Here is a 23,386-nt window from a genome sequence, read left to right as displayed (position 1 = left end):
CAGTTTGCCTTGGAGGCTTGGGCCCCACACTGCCCTGCAGGCCAGGATGGGGGTGGAGGTAGGGACTTGGGGGAGAGTGGGGCCCCCAAGAACTGAGACTCTGAGCTTTCATCCACACCTCCATCTTGGTGAGGGGTGCCTCTCACCTCTCTCTTGCCTGCCCCTCTTACTATTAGGGGGAAAATTTGCCTCCAATAAACTAGAGTTTAATGAGGTCAATACAAACCCCATTAAAACCATACTCCATAGTTCCCCATCATTATAATTAAAAATGCTGGCCCCTTATAAAAACCCGCCTTATAAAAAAAGTAGAAAAAGGAGGAAAAGCAACAGATTCCCTCCCCCCCTTTCTGCAGCCTGCTGCTGCCTATGAAGTTTCAGCCTCCGACATAACTCTTGTTTGCTTCAGTCAGAACTAAGAGGGTTTGGGACACAGCACCCAGCAAGGGATGGTTAGAGGGATACTGGAAAATCTATTCCTGATATTCCTGAGCTCCCAAAGAATGGAGATGGGATCATAATAGGCAGGCATTGCGCTAAAGGCTGAGCAAATCTGGGGCAGTCACAAAATCTGAGAACTCAGGGCATTCGCATCTGGGGAGCCCTCACTATTGTTTTGTGTATGTGTCTTCTTCTCCTTCTGGTTCTGGAACTTGCAGAACTGAACGGTGTTCAGCAAGGAATATCAGATACAAACATTATTTTTCTTATTTCTTTCTTTCGTTGTTTTTTTTTTTTTTTTTTTTTTTTTTTTTTTTTAGCTGAAGCCCTTGTTAACCACCAAAAGCTTGGGAGGTCAAAGGAGCATGGGCCATCCCTGGCCTTTCCCTGAGCTTGCACTGAGCTGAGTTCTTCCCTACCTGAACAGATCACACTCCTCCTCCTCAGATCCAAGGTTATTTTCTGCTCCTGGTGGCAACTTTGGCCCATTGGTCCCAGTCCAGAGCCTTTCAATAAGTGATAGTCAACTGCCCATGTGTGTTCTGTGGTGCCCAGAGGGAGGAAAGCAGGAGGCAGAGGAGGGCAGAACCACTGGGTCCACTTCCTGGGCTGCAGCCATCCAGGAGGCTGGCAACCACGGAGGAGAGCAGGGCAAGGCTGAGAATAAGAAAGGAGTCCTGGGAATGGGGATGGGGGTTCCTACTGAGGAGTGGCCCCTGCTGGTCCAGCCCTGCTGGCCCAGATCTCTCAGCTTCCTGCCACTGTCCTGCAGATCTGTCCCAGAGACCTACAGCTGCTCCCACTACCCCCCACCCCCACAGTTATTTCCCAAATCATTCAAGAAAAGGAGCCTCAAAGCCAGCCCCCTCCATATCTTCCCTAGACCCCAGCACCAGGCTTCTTTTCAACCATAAGCTGAGAGGCTGAGCCCCCAACCCAAAGGACCCCAACAGAGAAGACGGATAGACAGATAGTTCTTTTTCCAACCTCTTTTTTTTTTTCCCCTCCTTTTCCTTGGGGCATGGAGATTTGAAAAATCCACAGTGGATATAGCTTTCTGCGCATTGATTGACAATAAAGGCAGGCATGAAATATTCACCCAGGGCCACTCTCTCGTACTAAATATTTAACACAACATTAGAGAAGGTTTTTCCCAGACCTCGCCAGGCACCGGCTGGGCGGCTGGCGCACTGCTCGCCACTCTGTTATGACTAATCCCAGTCCCTCGCTGCCGGCAACACAGAGAGCCAGACAGAGTTGGGACACTGGTTTGCTGCTGGCTGCCTCACCTTTGGGAAACTTCAGGTACTCTTCTGGGGAGCCTTGCACAGGAAGCAGGAGTCTGCACACCCAGGTCGGGCCAGGAAAAGAACTGAGTTCTTCAAACTCTCATAAACAGGCAGTGGCACTGGGTGGGTTGTTGGGGTGAGCCTGCTTGTTAGTTGGGGTGGGGGGGGGAGGATTCACATCTCTGGCAAAATCAAGCAGTGAGAAAGGAGGTCCTCACTCCCATCCTACTCTTGGGACCCCCACCCCCAAACCTGAGAACCCTCTTCTCTCTCCCCACTCCAGGATTGGGGTGGGGGGAGTGTAGCAGCAGCTAGGAAAGAAAAAAAAATACAATTACCCCCTCTCAGCTACCGCCCCCGCCCACCCCACCTCCCACCCCACCCAACCCTCCCTTTCTCTCTCTCTCTCTCTCTCTCTCTCTCTCTCTCCTTTGCTGCCGGGTAGAATGGAGAGGAGAGGAGTGAGGAGAGAAAAACGAATACAAATCTGCAATTGATTTTCATAATGTTTCTGCGGTGTTTGCAAACCAATCGCCTGAACGTCCCCATCTTACCTAAGAGAGAACCCCTCCTACGTCTACGAAGTGCTCCGAACTGATATATGACAATATCTACTTTGGATCACGTGCTCTGGGAGAGCAAGAGACTAAGACGGATAACGCGTCATCTCAGCCTTCCCAAAATTTTCCCCCCTCGCTCGACTGGGTCCAAACCCTCCTCCTAGAGACGGCAGAAGAAGAGAACGATGTTTAACTCGGTCAACCTGGGCAACTTCTGCTCGCCGTCGCGCAAAGAGAGGAGCGCCGACTTCGGCGAGCGAGCGAGCTGCGCCTCCAACCTCTATCTGCCCAGTTGCACTTACTACGTGCCCGAGTTCTCCACCGTCTCCTCCTTCCTGCCCCAGGCCCCCTCGCGACAGATCTCCTACCCCTACTCGGCCCAGGTGCCCCCGGTGCGGGAGGTGTCCTATGGCCTGGAGCCCTCGGGAAAGTGGCACCCCCGGAACGGCTACTCGTCCTGCTATGCGGCGGCCGACGAGCTCATGCACCGCGAGTGCCTGCCCGCCTCCACCGTCACCGAGCTGCTCATGAAGAACGAAGGCTCATACGGCGGCCACCACCACCCCAGCGCCCCGCACGCCGCCCCCGCGGGCTTCTACCCCGCGGTCAGCAAGAACAGCGTGTTGCCCCAGGCCTTCGACCGCTTCTTCGACAGCGCCTACTGCGGCGGCGGCGGCGGCGGAGGGGACCCGCCGGCCGAGCCCCCCTGCCCCGGCAAGGGCGAGGCCAAGGGGGAGCCCGAGGCGCCCCCGGCTGCAGCCCTGGCGGCCCGCGCGGAGGCCGGGGCCGAGGCGGAGGCCGAGGAGGAGAGCACGAACCCCAGCTCGTCCGGCTCAGCCCATTCGGCGACCAAGGAGCCGGCCAAGGGAGCCGCCCCCAGTAGGTAGCGGCGGCCGGGCGGCTGGAGGGGGGCGGCGGGGGAGGCCGGGCGAGCGGGGGGGGGGGCGCGGGGCCGTCCTCGCGTTTTGGGTCAGTCTGATTTTTATGTGGAGTTTTATAAGCATTCAAAGGATTTTATTATAACCTACAAAGCCCTCTCTCCCAACGACTTGACTTTTTACGATGAAGAAGGGGTGGGGAGGGAGAGGAAAAGGCTCTTTGGAAAAGCCGGTGGACACCCCCCCCCCCGCACACACTCCCTCCCGCCCTCCCCGTTATCTCCCTCGGTCTGTGAAATTTTTAAAAGCGCCACCATCGCGGGTGATATTAACTTTGATCGTGAACTTAGAGGAGCACTGAAGAAAGAATGGGGAGCCGGACCGCTGGGGGTGGGAGGGAGGGGAGGAGGAGGGGGAAGGGGAGGACGAGGGAGAGGAAGGGAGAGGGGGGGAGAGGAGGGGAGAAGGGCGATGGAGCAGAACCTGAGGCCGGAGAGGCTTGCCAGGGCGGCTCTGCTGTTTTAAAAAGAAAGAAAGAAAAGAAAAAAAAAGAAAGAAACCTCTTTATTTTGCAATGTTCAAACTCTGGTGCGCGGCCCCGGGAGCAGAGAGCAGAGCCCCACAGCCCGGGCCCGCGGTGGGGGCTCAGGGCAGGGCGCGGGGGCCCCGGGCGAGCGAGCGGGGGGCTGCGCGGTGCTCCGGGCCTGGCCCGGTGGCTCTGTGGTGGGTCCCGGACCCGCGCCGGCCTAATCCCACAGCTCAGAAGGCGCGGCGGGCTGGCCGGGCATCCCGGGGCGCTGGGGGGCGCCCCGGAAGTGGCTCTTGGGTGTCTTCAGTGCTGCTCGCTCGCTCCCTCCCCGCCTCCCCTCTGCCCTTGGCCTGCCCGCACTCCTTTGTGCCCGTTCTCCGCAGTGGTCGCAGATTTCAGGGGGGTGGGCTGGGTTTGGGGGAATCACTTGGAGGAGAGCGGCTCAGCAGGCCGGCACCCAGGGGAAGCACTTGGACCCCCGCTTTGGGCCCCCCGCCGCCGTCTTTCCTGCTTCCCCAGCTCCCAACAGCTAGGGCGCAGGCCTGAGGTGGGGGTGGCCCAGGCTGCACCCCGCGGGGTCTCGGGGTCGTCCGGCGCTACGCCCCGCGCCGGGGAGAAGGCAGGCCCGGCGGGAGGGCGGCCGGCGGCGGGGCTGGGAGCTGGGCCAGAGCGCTGGGCGGGCTGGGGTCGCCCGGCTCTCACGTGTCTCTCTCCCCCTCTCCTCGCACTTGCCTCCCCCCCTCCAGACGCCCCCCGCACCCGCAAGAAGCGCTGCCCTTATTCGAAATTCCAGATCCGGGAACTGGAGCGTGAGTTTTTCTTCAACGTGTATATCAACAAAGAGAAGCGGCTGCAGCTGTCCCGGATGCTGAACCTGACTGACCGACAAGTGAAAATTTGGTTTCAGAACAGACGGATGAAAGAAAAAAAACTAAGCAGAGACCGGCTGCAGTATTTTTCGGGGAACCCTCTACTGTAACCTCAGGCCTGGAGGGGGCCCGTTTGGGGAGGGAGGGAGGGGAAGAATGGGAGAAAAGGGAGATTATTTTATTTTATTTTTTATTTTTATTTTTTATTTTCTGACTCGCCTTCTCTTTGCGGGTGGAAAATAGGACCGTGGCTGGGGAGGGGTGCCCACCACAGCTGCCCCAAGCTTCTCTCCAGAGCCTCCTTCACCTGGGTGGGGGTCCAGCCTGAAAAGGGGGTTGCTGGGGGAAAGCTGCCCTTTGGTGTGTACACCGCTGGCTCCCAGGCCAAGACTCTACTTAAAAAGAAAACACACCTCACAGCTCTGTCTGGCTGCTCAGATGGGGCAGGGGAGGGGTGAGAGCTGGGTCACCAGCCTGAATAACCCTGGAACTGAAAGTCTCCCCTGACCCACGTGGACAGAGCTGGGACCCCGAGTGTGCCTGCCTGGGGAGACTGCCTGCCCCTCCCCACCTCCCCCTGCTAGGGGGCAGCTAACTGTGATTCTGCCTTGCTGTGAAGTCTCTGTCCCCTCAACCTGGTGTTAGGTGTGCAAAGTCTGTGTCCTACCTCCATCCGCACCCAGGCCCTTGCCTGAACCTGTCTGTCCTTCCCCTGAACTGTACAGCCCACCTTGGACATTTCTCAACTGGTGCATTGGGGTTCCCTTGAACCTCTCCGTGGATTTATATAGCTAGACTCTATGCAGTTGGCAGTTGTTACTTTTTTTTTTTTTAAGAAAAAAGATTGGTGTGGAGGAGGTAGCAGTAAGATGGGATGGGGCCTCCCCCTTTGTCAGGGCCTGAATTTTTGTAAATAATTTTCCCAAGCCTTTCTTTCTAAGCTGGGGGGGGGCAGGGGAGCAGCGAGAGCAAGGCTGGAGGGAGGCTGAAGGGCCGACCACCATTCCCTCTCCCCAGGTGCCCCTAGGGAGTGTGCACTCCCGCAGGCCCTGGGACTCCCACCTCACAGGGGTCGCTGTGAAGTGTTTTTCTGTCCCCCCCTTTTTGTGACAAATAAAGATATTTCATTCTGTTCAATATTATGATTTTATTTGACCTTTTATCAGCCCTTCTCTTAAAACCCTCAGTGTTTGTTGCAGGATCTGAGGAGAAGGAAGGCAGGAAGGCAGGGCCCAGGTGGGGAAGCCAGGCTGGTTTGTGAAGGTGAGGTAGGCTCAGGCTGAGGGCTTGAACCCCATCTCACTGGTAGAGGACCCCTCCCATCCTCCCTCTCTGTCTCTCTGTCTCTCCCTCTCTCTCTCTCTCTGGGGCTGAGAACATCCCACAGTGGCTCTTTTCTCACGTGCAGCTCAAGAGCTGTGTCCAAATGCCCAGCAACGCTTTCTGTTTAAGTACACGTTTGTGGTGGAGTTAATTGTAACCATCATCGAATTTAAATTTATAGGAATTTTCTTGGCTCCACTGCTCTCCCACCAGATGTCTCCCTCTGTCACAGTTAAATGTGTACGGTTGAGGGTAGGGCTTTTTTTCCCCCCTCCATGAGAAGACTGTATTGGAATTTTTATATGCAGTCTTGCAGGAAGGAGGGGAGAGGAGGAGAAGCCAGACCTCTAGCTCCCTCCATCTCAACATGGTGGTTCCTGATGAGGGAGGAAGGTGGGATGGGCCTCTTCCTCTCCAGCACAAATGGCAGGGATATTTAGATCTGGGGCCTTAAAGTATAGAAACCCCCAGTAAGATGGTGGCAGGGCTTGGGTCACTTATGACCCCAGGGCCAGTGGCCATACCCACCTCTTTTTGCTGCATCTCTCTCCCATGTAAAGACAGCCCTGGGCCTTGAAGCACTTTGCCCCAGTCTGTTCCAGGTTCTTTACTGGAGCAAGGGCCAAGGTTTGGAACCTTTAGCATCCCCTCCCCTTTGCAACTGCCCCCCCATGTGATTTGAAGAAAACAAATGTGTCAATACAAGTCTGTTGAATGAAAGAAATTAGCATCAAAAGACTGTGGACTTTCCCATCTAGGTTCCGTCGCTGATTTTTGGTGGCAGGGAATTCCAAAACTTAGGTCTTTGAAAGTGTGTCTTTTGGGAACTGAGGGGTCTCTGCAGCCCCACACTTCCCTCTTGTGCCCATGCACAAGTGCTTTACTCAGGCTGGCTGGGGTGTCTGTGGTGCAGGTGTGGCATGGACCTGGTAGCGTGCATGCCTAGAGTTGGTGTGCTCCAGGTGGTGGTGGGTAGTGTGGCCACCCCAGTATTTATAGCCCCTCCTCCCTGCAGGCCACCTGAGCTCAAGGGCCTTCCAGTGAGAGCTGGTGCTGGCCTGCAGCTTGAGGGTGGGGGCTGTGGTCACCCATCCTGGGCTATTAATTTGTGAACCAAGCTGGGCCCTGCTCAACGAGGCTGCATCTGGCACTACAGTACAAAGCTGCTTCTGATGGAAAACCTCAGTTGGCAAATGCCTCCTGATGTTGGAGAAAAATAGTTGAGACCTGAAATTACCACTTTCCCCATAATAAGGAGCCTAGGAAAGCCCCCAGCTGGAGAAGTGATATCTGAAGGAGTATGTGTGCATAACAGAGACCTTACTGGAAGAAAGAAATAGGCTTCTGTGATGCTGGCTCAGGAGTCTGTCTGCACTGGTGGGAGAAAGAAAGAAAAAGAGAGAGAGAGAGAGAGAGAGAAAGAAAGAAAGAAAGAAAGAAAACAGAAAGGAATAATAAAAAGAAAAAGGGTTCTCTGTCCTCCCTCAAGTGCAGACACCTTGGGCCCAGGGTTTTCAGCCCCCCTCTACCGGTCAGGGGCACTCTGCACTGGCCTGGGCCCTCCCGGTAATCCCCTGCAGCCACGGTGCTGCCCTGGAACAAAAGATCCTAGTCTAGACGCCGCCATAAAGCGCCCCCCCCCCCCCAGCCTCTAAAACCAGTTTCATTTTGCCCTTAACGACCCAGTCTGGCCTGTGTTAGAAAACGCTTCCGCCCTAAATAGTAAACAAACCCACGGTGCAAGGTCTTGGCAGCCTGGGCTCCCCCAGCACCCCAACCCCCCCCACTCCATTACTCCCTTGCCCCACATTCCCCCCTCTTCTCCTTCAGCCTTTCTCAGATCCCAGCACCCCAACCCCCTCCACCTCACCCACCCATCCCCGAGTAAATAAACCCGAGGCCGAGTTCAAAGTTTCCCGGAGCTGAGGAGGAATGTTAGTCGTAAAAATCCAAGTTTATAACGCACGTGGGAGTTTACAAGGGTATTAAGTGGTGTGGACTGAGCGAGAAAGCACTGTGGGTCCCCCCACCCCCACTGCACTGGACTTGGGTGCAGGGGGAGGGAGCCTGGGGGGACTTGAAAGGAAAATGGGTGGGAGTCCGCAGTCTGTTGGGGTTTTCTTTGTCCCTGAGACCCTTAGGTGGCTGGACAAGGGGGTGGGGTCCTGGGAGAGAGCTTACAGTCTACACCCACCCCACCCCAGGTACCTGAGAGAAAATCTAGGGTTCCGGGTGCCCCGCGTGAGGGCTGGGTGCTCTGTTGGGGTGGGGGGAGCAAGGAGGCTGCCGCCCAGGCGGGTGCAGGAAGCGCGGCGGGGCCCGGCCGGGGAAGCAGCCCAGGAAGGTTCTCGAGTGGGCTCGGGCGGGAAGCCTCTTCTCACTCAGGCAAAGAAGAACTTTGAACTTCAAGCGAGTCAAGGGCACCACCCCTCGCCTCTCCCCGCCCCTCGCCGGAATCCTCTGGGCAATTCCCGCCGGGTTAGCGTCCCCGCAGAGGCGGCCCCTGGGGCTTTCCTGGCCCGGGTTGGGGTCCGAGGGGGCGTCTGGCTGGGCCTTCCCCGCGCCCTGCCCGCGGCCCAGAGCACGCGACCGCGCGCTTTATTATCCACATAAACCTCTGAGCCCGCCACGCCCGGGAAGTTTTTATAACTTTGTTTGGCATAAAAGTTTTTACAAGATTCCTCCTCCTCCTTTTTTTTTTCCCCCTAACTCATAATTTGGGTCTTGCCCTGAGAAACAATCTCGGGGTGTTGGAGAAGTTGAGGAGAGAGATGCTGGAGCCCCAGTGGGACCTTGGGGGGGGGCGCTTCCTTGACCTCCCAAGGTGGAAGTTATGCTTTCTGGGGGCCACGCTGGACCTGGCTTTGGGTCAGTGGGAGACTGCCAATTGTCAGAGCTTCTGGGGACACACCCCTAGTGAACTCTAAAGTTTGTTTGGACAAATGTGAAACTAGCTTATCCTTTTCATGTTCTCCTATGAACATCCATCTCCCCCCCCTCTCTCTCACACACACACACACCACTACACACAGCAGAGACACATAACCTTGACTCAGACCACTAACTTAGAATCTGGGAGGCTCTCTCTCACAGCCTGAACAGTCTACAGAGCATCTGAAGACAGAATTCAAGACCCCACTGGAGAAGGCCCTGCCTGAAGGCTGCAGAAGCTTTGGGTTGGAAGGACAGAGGGCGGGTGGCGGGAGCTCTGGGGAGCAGTGGTGCCTGGGCTGGACACTCCCAGGACTGCAGGCAGCTACCCAGGGCAGCCCTCCTGCAAGCTCTGCCTTCCCCAGGGGCACTGGCAGAACCTCATTCCTACATGTCCCCTGACCTCAGCTTCTGGGGACGCCAGCTGGGCTCCTGTGGGCCAGGTCTCCTGTTTAGTTCTGGAGGTCGGGTAGAGGTAGAGCAACTGCTCCAAAGGCAGGCCTGGAGGGCTGCACTGGCCATGGAATTGAAGTGCCACTGCTGGAGTCACTGAGTCCAGGGAACAGTCTGCCTCTCTGTTCCTCTAATGGCTACCGCCGGGCAGTCTTACCCTTCGCCTTGCAAGGAGCTGAGCGAGGCTGCAGGCGGGAGAACGTCAACTCCAAGCCTTGACTGCATGGAGGGGACCCTGCCTGGTCTCCCCGGCACTAAGCCCAGCACCCAGCACCTCTGAGTAAAACAAGAAAGACCAGGGGAGGAAAAGAAGCAAGGAGGATGGAAGAAAAAAGCAAAGAAGTTAAGAAGAAAAAGAAAGAACGGAGGAAAGGGATGAATAAACAAGACAATAAATTCAGACGAGAAGAAAATAATATACTGCAAAGGAGAAAAAGAAGGAGAGAGCAATGGAAAGAAGCAAATAAGGCAGGGAGAAGAGGATTTTTTTTTTTAAGGGAAGGAGAAAAGGAAATAAAGAAGAGACAAGGGAGAGAAAAGATGGGAAACCGATCTTCTGGGGAAAATATAGCTGGTGAGGGGTGAAGGGGTTTCACAGCCAGCCTACACCACCTCAGCCCTGACTCTGGCTGGAAAGTCAACCTACATGGTACAGCTTAGAAGCAAGTCCTTTAAGTGGGGAGCAAGGCCCTCTCACCCCAACATCCTTTTGTCCATCTCTTCCTCCCAAAGCTTCTCTCTCCGAAGTGTTCACTTTCGGTTCAGAGAATGCCGGCTTCCGCAGGCCCTGGAGCAGTTGTGGGAGGTTATCAGAGTTCTGGATTCAGGCTCACAAGGAGTGGTTTGGGATTGGTTTTTTTTTTTTTGGGGGGGGTGGGGAGTGAATGAGGATTCGAGTTTGCACACATGAAATTAAGGACAATCAACGTAGTTAAAAGCAATCTGTGTGTGAGAGAGTGAAGTCCACAGCAGCTGGGTGCAAGTGTGCTCTACATTCAGACCAGAAAGATTTCAAAACCGGGTGGGCCCAGCAGACCAGGGGTCCCCTCTGTCTGTACCTGTCTGAGTGACTCTTTGCTGGACTTGGGAACTGTCTTCATTGTGCCTGGGGTTCCCCAGAGGCTTCTGGCGGCTCCTAATTCAGCCAGAGCAGGAGCAGAGAATGCGATTAGTGAAAAAGAAAAAGCGTCAACCTTTCCTCTGTTTTGGGAAGAGAATAATTTATCTGGGTCTTCCCCAACAAGAAAAAACCCTGTACATTTTCACACACTCCCTAGTAATGGTAACTTCCATTTTGCTCCAACAGAATTCAGTCTACACACTTTGTTATTATTTCATTTTATTATTTCACCACAAAAGAAAAGAAGTACCCCCCTTTTCCCTTTTGGAATTTCCCAGATGGGGTTTTTTTGGGGAGGGGTGCTGACAGTGCGTAGCACCACTAATTTTCCTTGAAGGAATCAGCGTGTTTGCTGGAGGTGCTTTGAGGTCTTTCGTCCAAAACACAGTGAAGTTCCTTTCTGTTGTTGTTGAGCACTATTTTCCAGTTCCTGTTTTTACAGTGGGGACCCCAGCTCCCCAGCTCTCTGGAACCTGCTCCCAGAGGCACTGGATACCCTCTCCGCCCGGTCCCTGCAGCACTTTTTCTCTCTGGGTGATAGGGAAGGAGGGAGGGCTCTTGGGGTGTGGGAGATCTATCCAGACACAAGCATGCCCCTCTCCCCAACCCTGGTCAGTCCCTAAATTATCTCCCCTTCAAGGGGGGGGTGAAGGGGACCCCAGAGACAGAAGCACAGGTCTCCAAGGATCCCCATGAAGTTGGGGGAACACACCTTGTCCAGTTCCCCCTGAGTGCAGGGCTGAGGTCTGGTCCTTGGGCAGGGCCGGTGGGCGGCAGTGGTGGCTGGCAGAGGTGGCTGTAGCAGCCCAAGTGCCTTTGAACGCCAGGCTAAAACAATAGGGTGGAAACAGCCTTTGCTCGTGGCTGCAGGGGAGACAGAGCCCAAGGGGGCAGGACTGAGACCCACACGCAGCTGGGCTGTCTGGGACCCCCACAAGCACTGACGTCCCCCTTGTGCCTTCCTTCTTCTCACTTCCACTGCTGCAGACTCCCAAAGTCTGCAAACCCTCAAGTTTCCTGAGAGTGTGTGTGTGTGTGTGTGTGTGTGTGTGTGTGTGTGTATGTCCGCACCCACCCGCCTGGAGGGCTCCGTTTATCCCGCGTTCATCCCGCGTAATTAGAGGTAAACATTTGTCCCACCGGGGGTCCCACTTAGGTTGATGAATTTGATTTCTTTTTTCATTAATGGGCCTTGTTTATCATACTTCTAATTATTTCAACTTTAAACACTATTCGTTCTGGTGAGGAGCCGAAGGTCAGGCTCCTCCTCTGGGGGAATTCTCTCCCAGAATGCCCGCAGGGACTCTGTGTCCTGGGCCCCCACAGAGGGAGGTCCTGAGTTGGGGTTGGGGACCCAGCTGGTGGTGGTGGGAGAGAAACCTAGTGACTCCGCTGCATTCCCGCCTGTTCCCCAGGTTAAGCCTTTGGGGCTCTATGCTTTTGAGAGGGAATCTGGAGTTTGTCTCTTGCGCCCAGCTCTGCCACTGCCCTCATCCCTCCCCGACTGGGCCAAGACTCTAAACCTGTCTGGGGCAGCTCAGCGACCTCTGGCCACCCTGCCTGCCTGGTCCAGCATCACTGTCCAACCCAGACAGAGGCTGCGGGAGTTAGGGCCCCAGCCTCCAGCCACTAAAACCCAGATGCCCCTCAAAAAATATAATAAAAGCACACACACACACACACACACACACACACACACACACAAAAAGGAAAAGCTGATATGGCCCGGCAGCCCCTGAATGTGGAGGAGAGAGTTTCCTAGGCCCCAAAACCCAGGGAGTCAAAGGCTGGGTACTGGGCCACCAAACTTCTGGGACAAGCATTCCAGGCAGGAAAATAAAGGCGACATGAAAGAAGGGGGGAGGGAACCCCCCAAAGCCATATAATTCTCAATTGCTTTGGTCTTTAATTTCATCGCCCCATAAATGAGGAAATATCAGTCCCCATACTAAATTTTTATCCCTGGCTGATAAATATGACGGGGAATTTTCGTTGAATCCTCATAAAAGCGAACAATTTCGATCAAACTGGTGGGGAAAGACTTATGCAGATAATACAAACAGAGTGGCCATAAAGTCGCCAGCGTTTCCCGCGGGGGGTGGGCGGCAGGACAAATGGCTCCCTGGATGGACTGTTACCGGTGTCCCCAGTCTCGCCTGAGGCCTAAGCATCTAACCTGGTCTAGGCCCACCCCTGCGCCGACCCCTGCAAAAGGAAACACAAAACCATCTCTCACCTCCCACCGCCTGCCCCCTGCACAGCCACACTGCACCAGCTCTGCCAGTCTTTGCGGGAAGTTCCGGGACCTGGCGCCTGATCCTTCGCCCTCCTGTGTGAGAAAAAATTGGCGAATGTTTTTTCTCAGTAGCTCCGGCTGGGTTCGCTGGAAGCCAGGCAGCCACCCCATTCCTGCCCACTCCTCCCTGCTCGGTCCTTTCCCCGCCAGGTTTCGGGCCCTCCGGGAGAGTGGAAACCCAGGGCTTCATGTGGGGACTGGAAAGACAAGTTGGTCTCCAGATTCCGTTTCCTGAGGAAGGGGGTGGAGAGCTGCGTTCGCTTGGGGAGAAGGGCGAACTGGAGAAACACGGAAATTATTATTGGAAACGGACCCAATCCTCTATATTTACCCCCTCTCGTTTGGCTTCCCTTTATTAAAAAATAATAGTAGATAAATAAATAAGGCCACTACCAACAAAATTAGATTTGTCCCTCCTTTCCGCTAAAAAAATAATAAGCTCATTAGTTCTACAAAAAATAAACAGTTCTCTGAGTCAGATTTTTTTTTTAATCGCATGATATCCCGGGTTTCCCGTGTTATACGTGACTCCCCCAAACCAGGGCGATTCCTCGCTCTTTCTCCTTCCGGGAATATTCCTTGTTTTTAGTGAGATGCAAGGTCAACTGGAAGGTAAGGACCGCCAGGCCTGGAGCAGAGCTGCCCAACCGACAAGGCCAAAGGCTTCCCGCCATGGGCACCCCAGCGCCGGACCAGGCCGCCGTGCGTCCAGCCAGAGCCTGAGCTAAAGGCCACCAGGGTCCTGCTCCCCAGACCCCCAGGTCCAGTGAGCAACGCCTCCCTGGCCCCAATCCACCCTGGAGAGACAGTGATCCTCCTCCCTGACCCTGCCGGACAGCAGGGACCCCCTCACCCACCAGCTCCCCCGGGGCAATGGCAGCCAGCTCCGGGGCGGCGGTCCCCACGCTGAGCTCCGGCCAGGGCCCAGCCCGCCGCTCAAGGCGCAGCACAGCAGAAACTTCACTACTGCTCGGGACGCCTCAACTTGGTCTCTGCCCACGGGGCCCTCCCCTCCCCCCTCAACCTCGCCTCGCTCCCAACCCCCTGGAAAAACCGGGGGGCGGGAGCCAGAAGGGGGAATAAGGGGGAGGTGAAGAGCGGGGAAGAAGTACCTGAATCCTGTCTTGACCTTTTACATTTGAATTTGACTGTTTTGAGCCCTGACTTGCCTCACTGTCTCCTGCACCCCCCCTCCCTCCAGGATACCCTCTCTCCAGGAATTGCAGGCCCATTCCAAGATAAACAAACCCCATTCTCCCCAACAACCTTTCCCCACCCCCCAGTCTCCCACCCCCAACCCCCTCCCATTCCTGCCGCCCGGGGGGCGCTTCCTTTGTTCGCGGGCAAGGGCTCGGGCGCCCCTACCCCCGGGCGGCTGCTAGGTGGCGCTGTTACTCCACGCTGCGCGCTCCGCCTGCCGACAACTTGACCCCGCTGACGTCACGGCCGTCTGAATCATCAAGGCCATTTTCAAATCCCATTGGTCTAGCCGTCACATGGTGAGGCCCGAATGCGCTGATAATTATGGAGCTGATATTTCTTCCCCCCTCCCTCCCTCTCTCCCCTTCCCCTCCCGCCCCTCCAACCAGCCGTTCGCCCACCCCCGCCCTCCCGGATGGGGAAAAAAAAAAAAAAAGATGTCAGCTCCTCCGCTGTAGTATTGCTCCTTAAAAACCCCTCTCTCTGAAAATGACATGCCCTCGCAATGTAACTCCGAACTCGTACGCGGAGCCCTTGGCTGCGCCGGGCGGCGGCGAGCACTTTAGCCGGAGTGCAGGCATGTATATGCAATCGGGGAGTGACTTCAACTGCGGGGTGATGAGGGGCTGCGGGCTCGCGCCCTCGCTCTCCAAGAGGGATGAGGGCAGCAGCCCCAACCTGGCCCTCAACACCTACCCGTCCTACCTCTCGCAGCTGGACTCCTGGGGCGACCCCAAAGCCGCCTACCGCTTGGAACAACCTGTTGGCAGGCCGCTGTCCTCCTGCTCCTACCCACCTAGTGTCAAGGAGGAGAATGTCTGCTGCATGTACAGCACAGAGAAGCGGGCGAAAAGTGGCCCCGAGGCAGCTCTCTACCCCCACCCCCTGCAGGAGTCCTGCCTCGGGGAGCACGAGGTGCCCGTACCCAGCTACTACCGCGCCAGCCCTGGCTACTCGGCGCTGGACAAGCCGCCCCACTGCGCCGGGGCCAACGACTTCGAGGCCCCCTTTGAGCAGCGGGCCGGGCTCAGCCAGCGCGCCGAACATCTGGAGTCGCCCCAGCTCGGGGGCAAAGTGAGTTTCCCTGAGACCCCCAAGTCCGACAGCCAGACCCCCAGCCCTAGTGAGATTAAGACCGAGCAGAGTCTGGCGGGCCCCAAAGGCAGCCCCTTGGAGGGCGAAAAGGAGCCGTCCAAAGCCGCCGACTCCAGCCCGGACACCTCGGATAACGAAGCGAAAGGTAAGGCCGCCTGGGCCGCAGCCCGGCTTGGGCGCTGGGGCGCTGCTGTGCCTGGGCGCAGGGGTGCAGGATGCTTGAGCGCCGGGGTGCTGGGGTGTCTGTGCTTAGGGGCTCCGGGGAACTGAGATGCTGGGGCGCTGGGGATCCGGCGCGCTGGAGCGCGGGGTCTTGTGCGCTCCTACGTGGGCAGCGGGAGGGCTGGGCCCAGAGGCCCTGCACGGCCCTGGGAGCGGAGCCCCAGCTGGCGACCCATGTCTGTGTGGCGCCGGGCTGGTGGCCAGGCATTTGGAGAGGGGAGGTGAGTCGGGGAGTGAAAGTGGTGGGCGGCAGTGGGCGCCCAGGCCCGGGAGTGGTGCACCCTGGGACCTTGTTCCATCCAGGGCGCCGGCAGGCTCAGGTTTGCTCATTCTGTGCTGCAGTCTGGGTGGGGGGTAGTGTCCCTCTCACGCCCCCCCCCCCCCCAGCTCAGATTTGAGGCTTGCAAAAAGCTTAAAATGGCGATCTTGGGCCAGGGAGCAGAGAAAGCCTGGTAGAAAAGGAGTTTCGCTTTCCTGTGTTTCCCCAGTTAAAAATTGTATCCTGCAGAGCCCAATTTGTTACTGGTGGGTCTGACTTGTGCTTGTGGCTGGGGCTTCTGCGGTTTGGGGCTCAGCAGTTAAAGCCGGAAGAGGTGGAGGTGAAGGGCCTGCCACGTCCCTCCCTCCCCAGATGCCTGGCTTGGAGGTGGCTTTGGAACAAGGCATTTGGAATGTTCTGCGTGGTTGGAATTTTTTTTTTCTTTCTGTCTCCTCTTTGAAGTGCTTTTCTTTCTTTCTTTCTTTTTCCTATTAAATTAAAATGTCTTTTTCATTGGTTTCCAAAAGCAGCTTACAAACGGGTGCTCAGGAAATGTCTGTGTGCGTGGCAAGCGGTTTTCTCCTGAGAGGGAGTGTGGCTGTGCTTGGATTTTTCATTGTGATTTGGTCTCGGGAGAAAGTGCCCTGATAGAGTTCAAGCTCAGGGTTCAGAATTCACTTCTGCTGCAGGAACGGGGACCTCCCCCAGGATCCTCCTTTGACACCTGGAGAAAGACTGGGGTGGGGAGCAGTCTGGAAAAGTTAAAGCAAAAATCATCTGAAAAGGCCCAAGGGGAGGGGCGGGAAGAGCCGAGGACCTGCACCCAGACCCTGGCTGGTGGGGAGTTGGGCGGTCAAGGTGCATTGGGTGGAGAGCACAGGCAGTGAGGACTGAGTGGGCTGGGGTGGCCTGGACCTTGGGGTGCTTTGTATGTGAATACACACGTGTACATGTACATGTACACATACACAAGCACGCATACATGCGTGCCTGCTGGCTGGCAACCTGTGTCACACTCACACATACCTAACATGCTCTGCACACACACGCATGCACACACAGACACTTTGGACAGGTAAGGGCATGACCCCTCTGGGGTCTTTGCAAAGGTGGCCTTGGCTAATCAGTTCTTCCCTAGGAACCCTGAGGGGAAGAGGGAAAGTGAGGTGCACTGCACTGCACGCACCCACAAAGGCTTCCCTGGGACTCCTGTGCCTCCAGGGAGTTTCCTGGTAGACCTTTTCCCAGTCCTGGTACAGACTGAGGGCAGAACAGACTGCATATGAGCCCCACCAAAACCAAAGTCAAGGCTAAGGAATCTGCTATTCACACACACCGCCCCCAGATTCTGGTAGGTAGGCTCCCCATTTTGTTCCTGCTACACAACCCCCACCTTCCCACCTCACCCCACCTCTCTCTGGCTGCACCTCCCTCTGTGCTTGTTGCCTCCCCCTCACTCCCCATTCAAGGATTTCCACCAGACCAGAGGCAAGAAGGTTTCGGATGTACCTGTTTGCAATTCCCCCCAAGTCCAACAGCCCCATAAGAATGCCAGCAGGGTAGCATCAGGAGGTGGAAAGTGATTCCACATGAGGCTGCAGGTGCAGAGGCGGGGGGGGGGGGGGGGGGGGGAGCAGAATCCAGGGTATTCAGATGGTTTCAGCTGCAGCTTCAAGTCTGCACTTTGCTGGTGTCCCTGGTTCCCCAGGCCCTCTGCTGGCCCCCTTCCCATTGAGATGAGATCCAGAAAGCTAGAGATTTTCATTTAGTGTAGAGGGAGGCTAGACCACCAGTATTGGGTGCCCCTCTCTGGTGTCTGGATTCTGGCAGGTTTTCCCTAGAAAAATGGCCAAGGAAAGTCTCTCTTGCCCCCACATCAGCCAGAACATGTGTCAGAAGGTGATGGAGAACATACAATGGACATTTAGCATCTCCTTGTCCACACAGACACATGTGCACATGTATGTGGGGTCACCTGTCTCTGTGGGAACACACATCTCCACAGACCACGCAGGCAATCTCCAGGAGGCTCCCCTTTCCTCAGGAACACTCTCACTTGACCTTAGGTCCTATGGTGAGGAGGACAGTGGTGGAGCTGCTCTGCTCCCCAGCAGTGCTGCCTGCCCAGGCCCCCTACATTAGCCGCCCCCTCCCAGTCAGAGGGAGAGCTGGCACTGAGGTGAGCAAATGGAGCACTCTTCTCTGGGGCTCCCCAGGTGGGAATGTGGGCCATCCAGGGTCTGGCCCAGAGACAGCTGCAGGGGCCTCTAACCATGGAGATGGAGGGTCCCCTCCCACTGAGCTGAGAGGGGTCCATGCTCTCTGGGAACTGCACAAGGAAGTAGCAATAGGACAGACCCTACCCACCTGTCTGGGGCCTGGAAAATGCTTTTTCCTGCCAACTGGATTTGTTCTGAGTCCCAGTGGGGCAGGGCAAAGGGAGTGCTATGCATTGCATTGAGAGCGTCCACCAGGGCCAGCCAGCTGCAGGAAGCATCAGCATCTACTAGGTCAAGGTGATCTGGGGGGTAATTGAGATGTAATAAACACTCTGGAGGCTGGACACTTCAGTCTTCCTCCCCCTGTAAATCTAGGCACTCCCCTTAAGAAATTCTAAGAGTCCCTAACCCAGAAGACCCCTACCAGCCAGACCTCTGGGGCAAGAGCAGCCCTCTCCCTGTGCCTCCTCTGACGCCCCAGGCAGGCTGGCAAATGCTGCAGAGAGTGGCAGCAAGGGGTTGCCTCTTCCTGGGATACTTATGTAAATAATGTTATTTTTAACAGAGGAGATAAAGGCAGAAAACACCACAGGAAATTGGCTGACAGCAAAGAGCGGAAGGAAGAAGAGGTGTCCCTATACTAAACACCAGACGCTGGAATTGGAGAAAGAATTTCTGTTCAATATGTATTTGACGCGAGAGCGCCGCCTGGAGATTAGCAAGACCATTAACCTTACAGACAGACAAGTCAAAATCTGGTTTCAAAATCGCAGAATGAAACTCAAGAAAATGAACCGAGAGAATCGGATCCGGGAACTGACCTCCAATTTTAATTTCACCTGAGCACCCAGCTTCTCTTCCCTCCTCCCCTCTCTCCTCCTCCTCCCTCCCTCCCCCCACCCCTCCTCCCTTTGTGCCTGGTGGTATATATATTTTTTCCTCCCTGAGTATAAATGCAACGCGCCTGCAAAGAAAGAAAAAAAAAAAGGCAAAGACCTCAGACTCTCCTTCCGAGGGACCTATGGTTTGTGCTTCGAAGATGCATCTTCCTAAAGCATGAGAAATGGGTTGCCAGGGGGCTTGGGGTGTGGTGGCCTACCTAGAGGAGGGTGGGAGTGTGGCTGGTGTGTGTGTGTCAACCCCTCACTCTCCCACACACCCCCACACAGCATACTCTTCTCCCTGAAAAGTTAAGGTCGAATCCACCAGGCTATGGGGGAAGAGGGGAGAGGAGGGGAGAAAAAAAGGAAAAGAAAAAGAACCAGAGGTCTGTAATCTCACAGAGCACAGTCAGAATCTCGCCTTCCTTGCTGCCTTTCCTCCTTAGAATCATAGGTGTTTCTGGAAAGTTCAGCTAGTGTTTGTGTGTTTGTTGTAGCATCCAGCACCTCCACCAACCCCTCTCCCCGTGTCTTGACCTCCCAGTCTCTCTGAAAGTCTGCTTGAAGTCTCCTATCTGTACTGCTTTCTGCTTTTTCCCTTTCTCCCAGCACACTCATGCCCCCCCCCATCCACTGACATCTCAGAAATTCCATCCAGAGGATAAAAAAATTGTCTTAAGACTAGAACATAGTAAAGCAAAGGCAGAATGCCCCCCCACCTCCATCACCTTGCCCTGTCTGGGAGTTGTGTTATTTAAAGATATTCTGTATGTTGTATCTTCTGCATGTAGCTTCCTTAATGGAGAAAAAAATCCTAATAAATTTCCAGAATCATAATCTACAAATGGGTGGCTTTTGTTTGTTTGTTTGTTTGGGGTGCATTTTTGGCGACCCCTCCCTCCATGAGACTGAGTGTGTGAATGTGTGTGTGTTGTGTTAGACTCATCTCCTCAAGCCTTTCTAGAACATCTCTTGGCGGGTTTAATGTAAGTGAGAGACCATAACGTTGATTTAAATATTATCCAGGTGACCACAATAAGTCAAGGTCATAAAACAGTAATGTCAGGACGGTCTTGGTGCGCGCGAGAGGTGGATTTTATGATCTGCAAATATAATGTGGTGCCGCAGTAAAAGATGCATTTAAAGGTGACTGGAGGAGGGAAAGAGGCAGAGAGCAAACTGCAATCTTGAGGAGCAGACGGATCTGATTGCCTGGGGTTCTGGGCCAGGCACACCCCACCATTTCTGGGGGGGACCCCAAGAGTCCCCCACCTATCTGAGGAGAGGAATAAACCTAACCGCCTGAGGGGAACAAGGAGCTCAGCCCCCACCACCCTCCTCACACAGCACAGCGGCTGGAACAGCGGAGGCAGGAGGAGGAGGAGGCGGCAACAAGGTAAGAGAAGCGGTTTCTTGTTCTTCTTGGGGCAGCGGCGCGGGGGTGAGCGGCGTCCCCAGGTGCCGGGGCGAGGCAGGCTGAGCGGCAAAGGAAGGTGTTGGGGCACCGGTGCTCACCCAGAGCTCAGGTTTGCCCAGTGGCCACTGGCTGGCTGCTTGGCAGCAGCAGAGGACAGTGGCCGAGAGCTCTCTCTTCCTCACCCGGCCCCTGGCTGTGTGGTTCGGTGCCTAAAGGGGTAAACTGGTGGTTTTTGGCTTCTTTCTCAGCTCGGGCACTTGGGCTTGTCTTGAGGTGCACACATGGCTCTGGTTGTCCTTCAGTCTGACTGTCTGCTGGGGGAGAAGAGGGAGGGTGGGCTGCAGAGGGCTAGAGCATGGCTCTTAGGTTTGGCTGCGTTGGAGGGGAGCCTCTTCCAAGCTCTCAGTCCCCAGGCTCTCTAGACAAGGGGCTCTGACAGACTGAGGGACAATCACCCAGAGGCCTGGGGTGCCAGAATGGTGCTGAGAGAGGGAGAGAAGAAGAGGGGGTCCAGGAGGAAGAGCCAGATGGACCAGCCAAGAGACCGAGCTCCAGAGTAGAAGGGTGTCTAGCTTCCCCCAGGGCAGGTACCATTCCCCCAGCACACGACTCCCACCCCTGTCCCCAGCAATTTTCTTTGACCAGAAGCTTCCTAGGCAATCAGACCCCCTACCTACCCAGCTGCCCAGAGTCTACTTTCCAGTCCTAAGGGAGGTTGTGAGGGGTGGAAAGGGGGAACGGGGCTGAATTTCTTCTTTCCCCAAGCCCCTTCCCTTCCCCTCCTGAGAAGTGCAAAGCTGAATCTCCCGCCCTGCTTGCTCAGCTGATCTGTGGCCTAGGTAGTTTCATGTTGTTGGGATTGAGTTTTGAACTCGGCAACAAGAAACTGCCTGAGTTACATCAGTCGGTTTTCGTCGAGGGCCCCAACCCCTATCTCACTCCTTCCCTCCCCAGAGCCCCCTCCCAGACGGGTTCCAGTGGGTCCAAGGCTGTGGGAGACATGCTGGAGGAGGGCCCCAGGACCAGTCTGGAGAAGCCCAGCTATCTCCTGTCCACCCCTCAGCCCAGCCCATCCCAACCCCGGTGGCTGGCTGAGGGAGAGTTTCTCCAGCAGCTATTGTTTCCTGGACCCAGCTGATGGAGACAGACAAAGAAGGTCTAGCCAATTCCAAGGAAACCCCGGAATTTGAGTACGAGGTGGCCTGGTCAGCTTTCTTGGGCAGCAGGGTGGGGCAGGACCATTAGCTGGGAGAAGAACACAACAAGAAAGGGGGGGTCTGTGGAAGGGTTAGTTCTCCTTCCCTTCCCATTTTGGAATAGGTCCTTATAGATACCTCTGGTTAACTGTGCTGGAGTGTCCCCTTAGAAAAGCAAGATGCCGGGGACCCCAAGAATTTAGGGGGTGTCTTTATGTTCCTGATGTAGTTCTATCCTCAGAAGAAGTGTGTGTTTAGGGTTTTAGGAGCTTAGAAGGAAGCCACCAAGTCCAAGGAGAATCCTCCCATCCCCACCCCAGACACACACACAAACACTCTACTGGGAAGCTGCAGGCAGGAGCATGGCTCTGGTCTCTGGTCTCTGTTTGGCTGTCTGGGACTGTAGGCCTTGGTCTGTGGTGTCTGTTGCTGGCAGGCAGCTGCTTGTCTGCTGTGTGAAAATGTTTAGGCGAGTCGAGGCTGTTGGGGGGCATTATCGTATTGTTGAGAAGGTTGTTGGCTGATACCAGAGGAGGAGGTGGGCAGTGCTTGGGGGGGGGGGGAGCTGAGCAATGTGAAATCCCAATTTCTAGTCCTGGTGGTGGGAGAGAAGGCTCTCCAAAGATGTTGTTTTACCTGAGGACCATGGAGGAGGGGGCTCAGAGAGAATGAGGAGCTACACCTCTGTTCTCAGGGGGAAGATGGAGAAAGAGAACACCAAAAGGATACAGATGGGTTTTGGATTCTGGCTTTGATGGTGTTATGATGAACTTGATCAGACAGGAGAAGAGCATGGCCCTGTGACAGAATTTCTACCTGGGCTGTGTGTGCTGGCCATTGGTTGTCTGCTGGGTGATAGAAACCTCACATGAGTGTGTTCTCTGTGTCTCCCCAGGCTCCCTTGAGCCCTCTGTCTGTGTGCATTTTTCTCTTTTTCTTAGAAAAAAGATTCTTTAGACTTTCAAGTAGGTTAGAGGAGAAAATAGGAATAGAGCTTTTATTCTTCCTAGTTCACCCTATCTGCCCTGCCCTATCTGTCTCCTAAACCCCCCCGTTTTGGGGGGGAACCTTCCCTTGGAGGGAAAGACTCAAATCTCCCTTTGACTCCAAGGAAAATGGGGCAGGTTCCCATTGAGAAAGACCAGCTGGTACTAGGCTGGCAGTGGTTCCCCTGGTCTTGGAGCCCTCAGGAGTTCCAGAGTCTCCAGGCTGTCAGAGACAGAGGGTGGTGGATAGAGAGAGTCCCAGGCAGGGGCAGGATGCCCAGGAGTGCCCAGCATGGAGACAGTGTCCCTGATGGGCCGAAATTTGCCAATGAACTGGCTTCTGCACTTGGGTACTTTCTGTGCTCACCCCCCTCTCAGAACTGGTGGCCTTCTGGAGGTGGGGGGAAGGGAGGCTAGACACAGAGCCACTGGCTGCCCCCCCTTCCCCAAACCTTGGGCAAGGAGAGGTTTTTCTCACAGGGCCAAGGTGAGGGCCAGGCTGGTGGTCAGCATTTACCCAGGGACCCTGGAGCCATGGATTATGGCTAAGGCGACAGTGGTTATTTATTCGCTTCGCTGGAAGGGAGTCTTCAGAAGAAACAGCGTGAAGAGGAGAGAAAAAAATTATCTCTCTAGTCGGCAGATATTAAGATGGATTTTTATTTCTTAAAGGACCCTCCCCGCCGAGAGCGCATAAGCGTAAACTTAATATATGCTCCACAGCCCAACTCCAGAAACCGCAATAAAAGTTAAAACCTCCCCTACTGGTTTTTTTTAATTATGATATGGGGAAGAGGAGTAGGATTTATAGAGCTGAACTCTCGGCGTGAGTGTTGCAGACTTGAGGGAGCGTCAAAGGCAAGAGCTCGCCCAGACAAGCTTTGGTCTCTGAGAGAGATCTCGCCTGCTCCTGGGGCTCCGACCAGCCCGGTGGATCTCTGGGGCCCCCTCCGCCCGGGACCCCAGCCTGGCCTCGGCTTGAAGATCGGTCTTTCTGGCGAACAGGTGAAGGGTAGCGGTGGCGGTGACCGGGCTGGGGGCGTGTGGCGGGTGGCGGGTGGCGGGGCTTTGTGTAGGTGCGCGCAGGACAGGGGTGCGGGCCCGGGCGCGGAGCTCGGGCAAGGTGGCCCGCGTGTGGACTTGGGCGGCGGCGGAGCGGGGCGGGCTCCGGGGCGACTGCTGGCGGCGAGGCGAGGCGGGAGGGCGGCTGGATATGCGGCGT

General features: G+C 55.6%; 2 protein-coding genes and 1 long non-coding RNA gene across 4 annotated transcripts; 2 read left to right on the top strand and 1 right to left on the bottom strand.

The window, feature by feature from the left end:
• Positions 1-2,210: 2,210 nt before the first annotated feature.
• Positions 2,211-5,955, top strand: HOXC11 (homeobox C11). The gene is made up of 2 exons (XM_060195213.1): positions 2,211-3,169; positions 4,444-5,955. The coding sequence occupies exons 1-2, from the start codon at positions 2,476-2,478 to the stop codon at positions 4,674-4,676; spliced, it is 927 nt and encodes a 308-aa protein (XP_060051196.1). The 5' UTR covers positions 2,211-2,475; the 3' UTR covers positions 4,677-5,955.
• Positions 5,956-10,595: 4,640 nt separating this feature from the next.
• Positions 10,596-13,770, bottom strand: LOC132539319 (uncharacterized). Its single transcript, XR_009550569.1, has 3 exons — positions 13,547-13,770; positions 12,630-12,722; positions 10,596-11,257 (listed from the first exon to the last, which is right to left on the bottom strand). It is a non-coding gene; the product is annotated as an uncharacterized LOC132539319 (long non-coding RNA).
• Positions 13,771-14,250: 480 nt separating this feature from the next.
• HOXC10 (homeobox C10) lies at positions 14,251-19,402 on the top strand. 2 transcript variants are annotated; one of them, XR_009550832.1, is made up of 3 exons: positions 14,289-15,129; positions 16,604-16,816; positions 18,250-18,354. XR_009550832.1 is itself a non-coding variant. In XM_007518160.2 (2 exons), exons 1-2 carry the CDS (start codon positions 14,379-14,381, stop codon positions 18,525-18,527), a joined length of 1,029 nt encoding a protein of 342 aa, XP_007518222.2. In that variant the 5' UTR covers positions 14,251-14,378; the 3' UTR covers positions 18,528-19,402. The 2 variants fall into 2 exon arrangements, 1 of the variants encoding a protein (XP_007518222.2); XM_007518160.2 differs by lacking the exon at positions 16,604-16,816 and having other exon boundaries at positions 14,251-15,129; positions 18,250-19,402.
• Positions 19,403-23,386: the final 3,984 nt, after the last annotated feature.

Source organism: Erinaceus europaeus, chromosome 7 (assembly GCF_950295315.1).
Source record: "Erinaceus europaeus chromosome 7, mEriEur2.1, whole genome shotgun sequence".
NCBI classification, from domain to species: domain Eukaryota; kingdom Metazoa; phylum Chordata; class Mammalia; order Eulipotyphla; family Erinaceidae; genus Erinaceus; species Erinaceus europaeus.
This window is presented reverse-complemented; position numbering and strand designations above follow the sequence as displayed.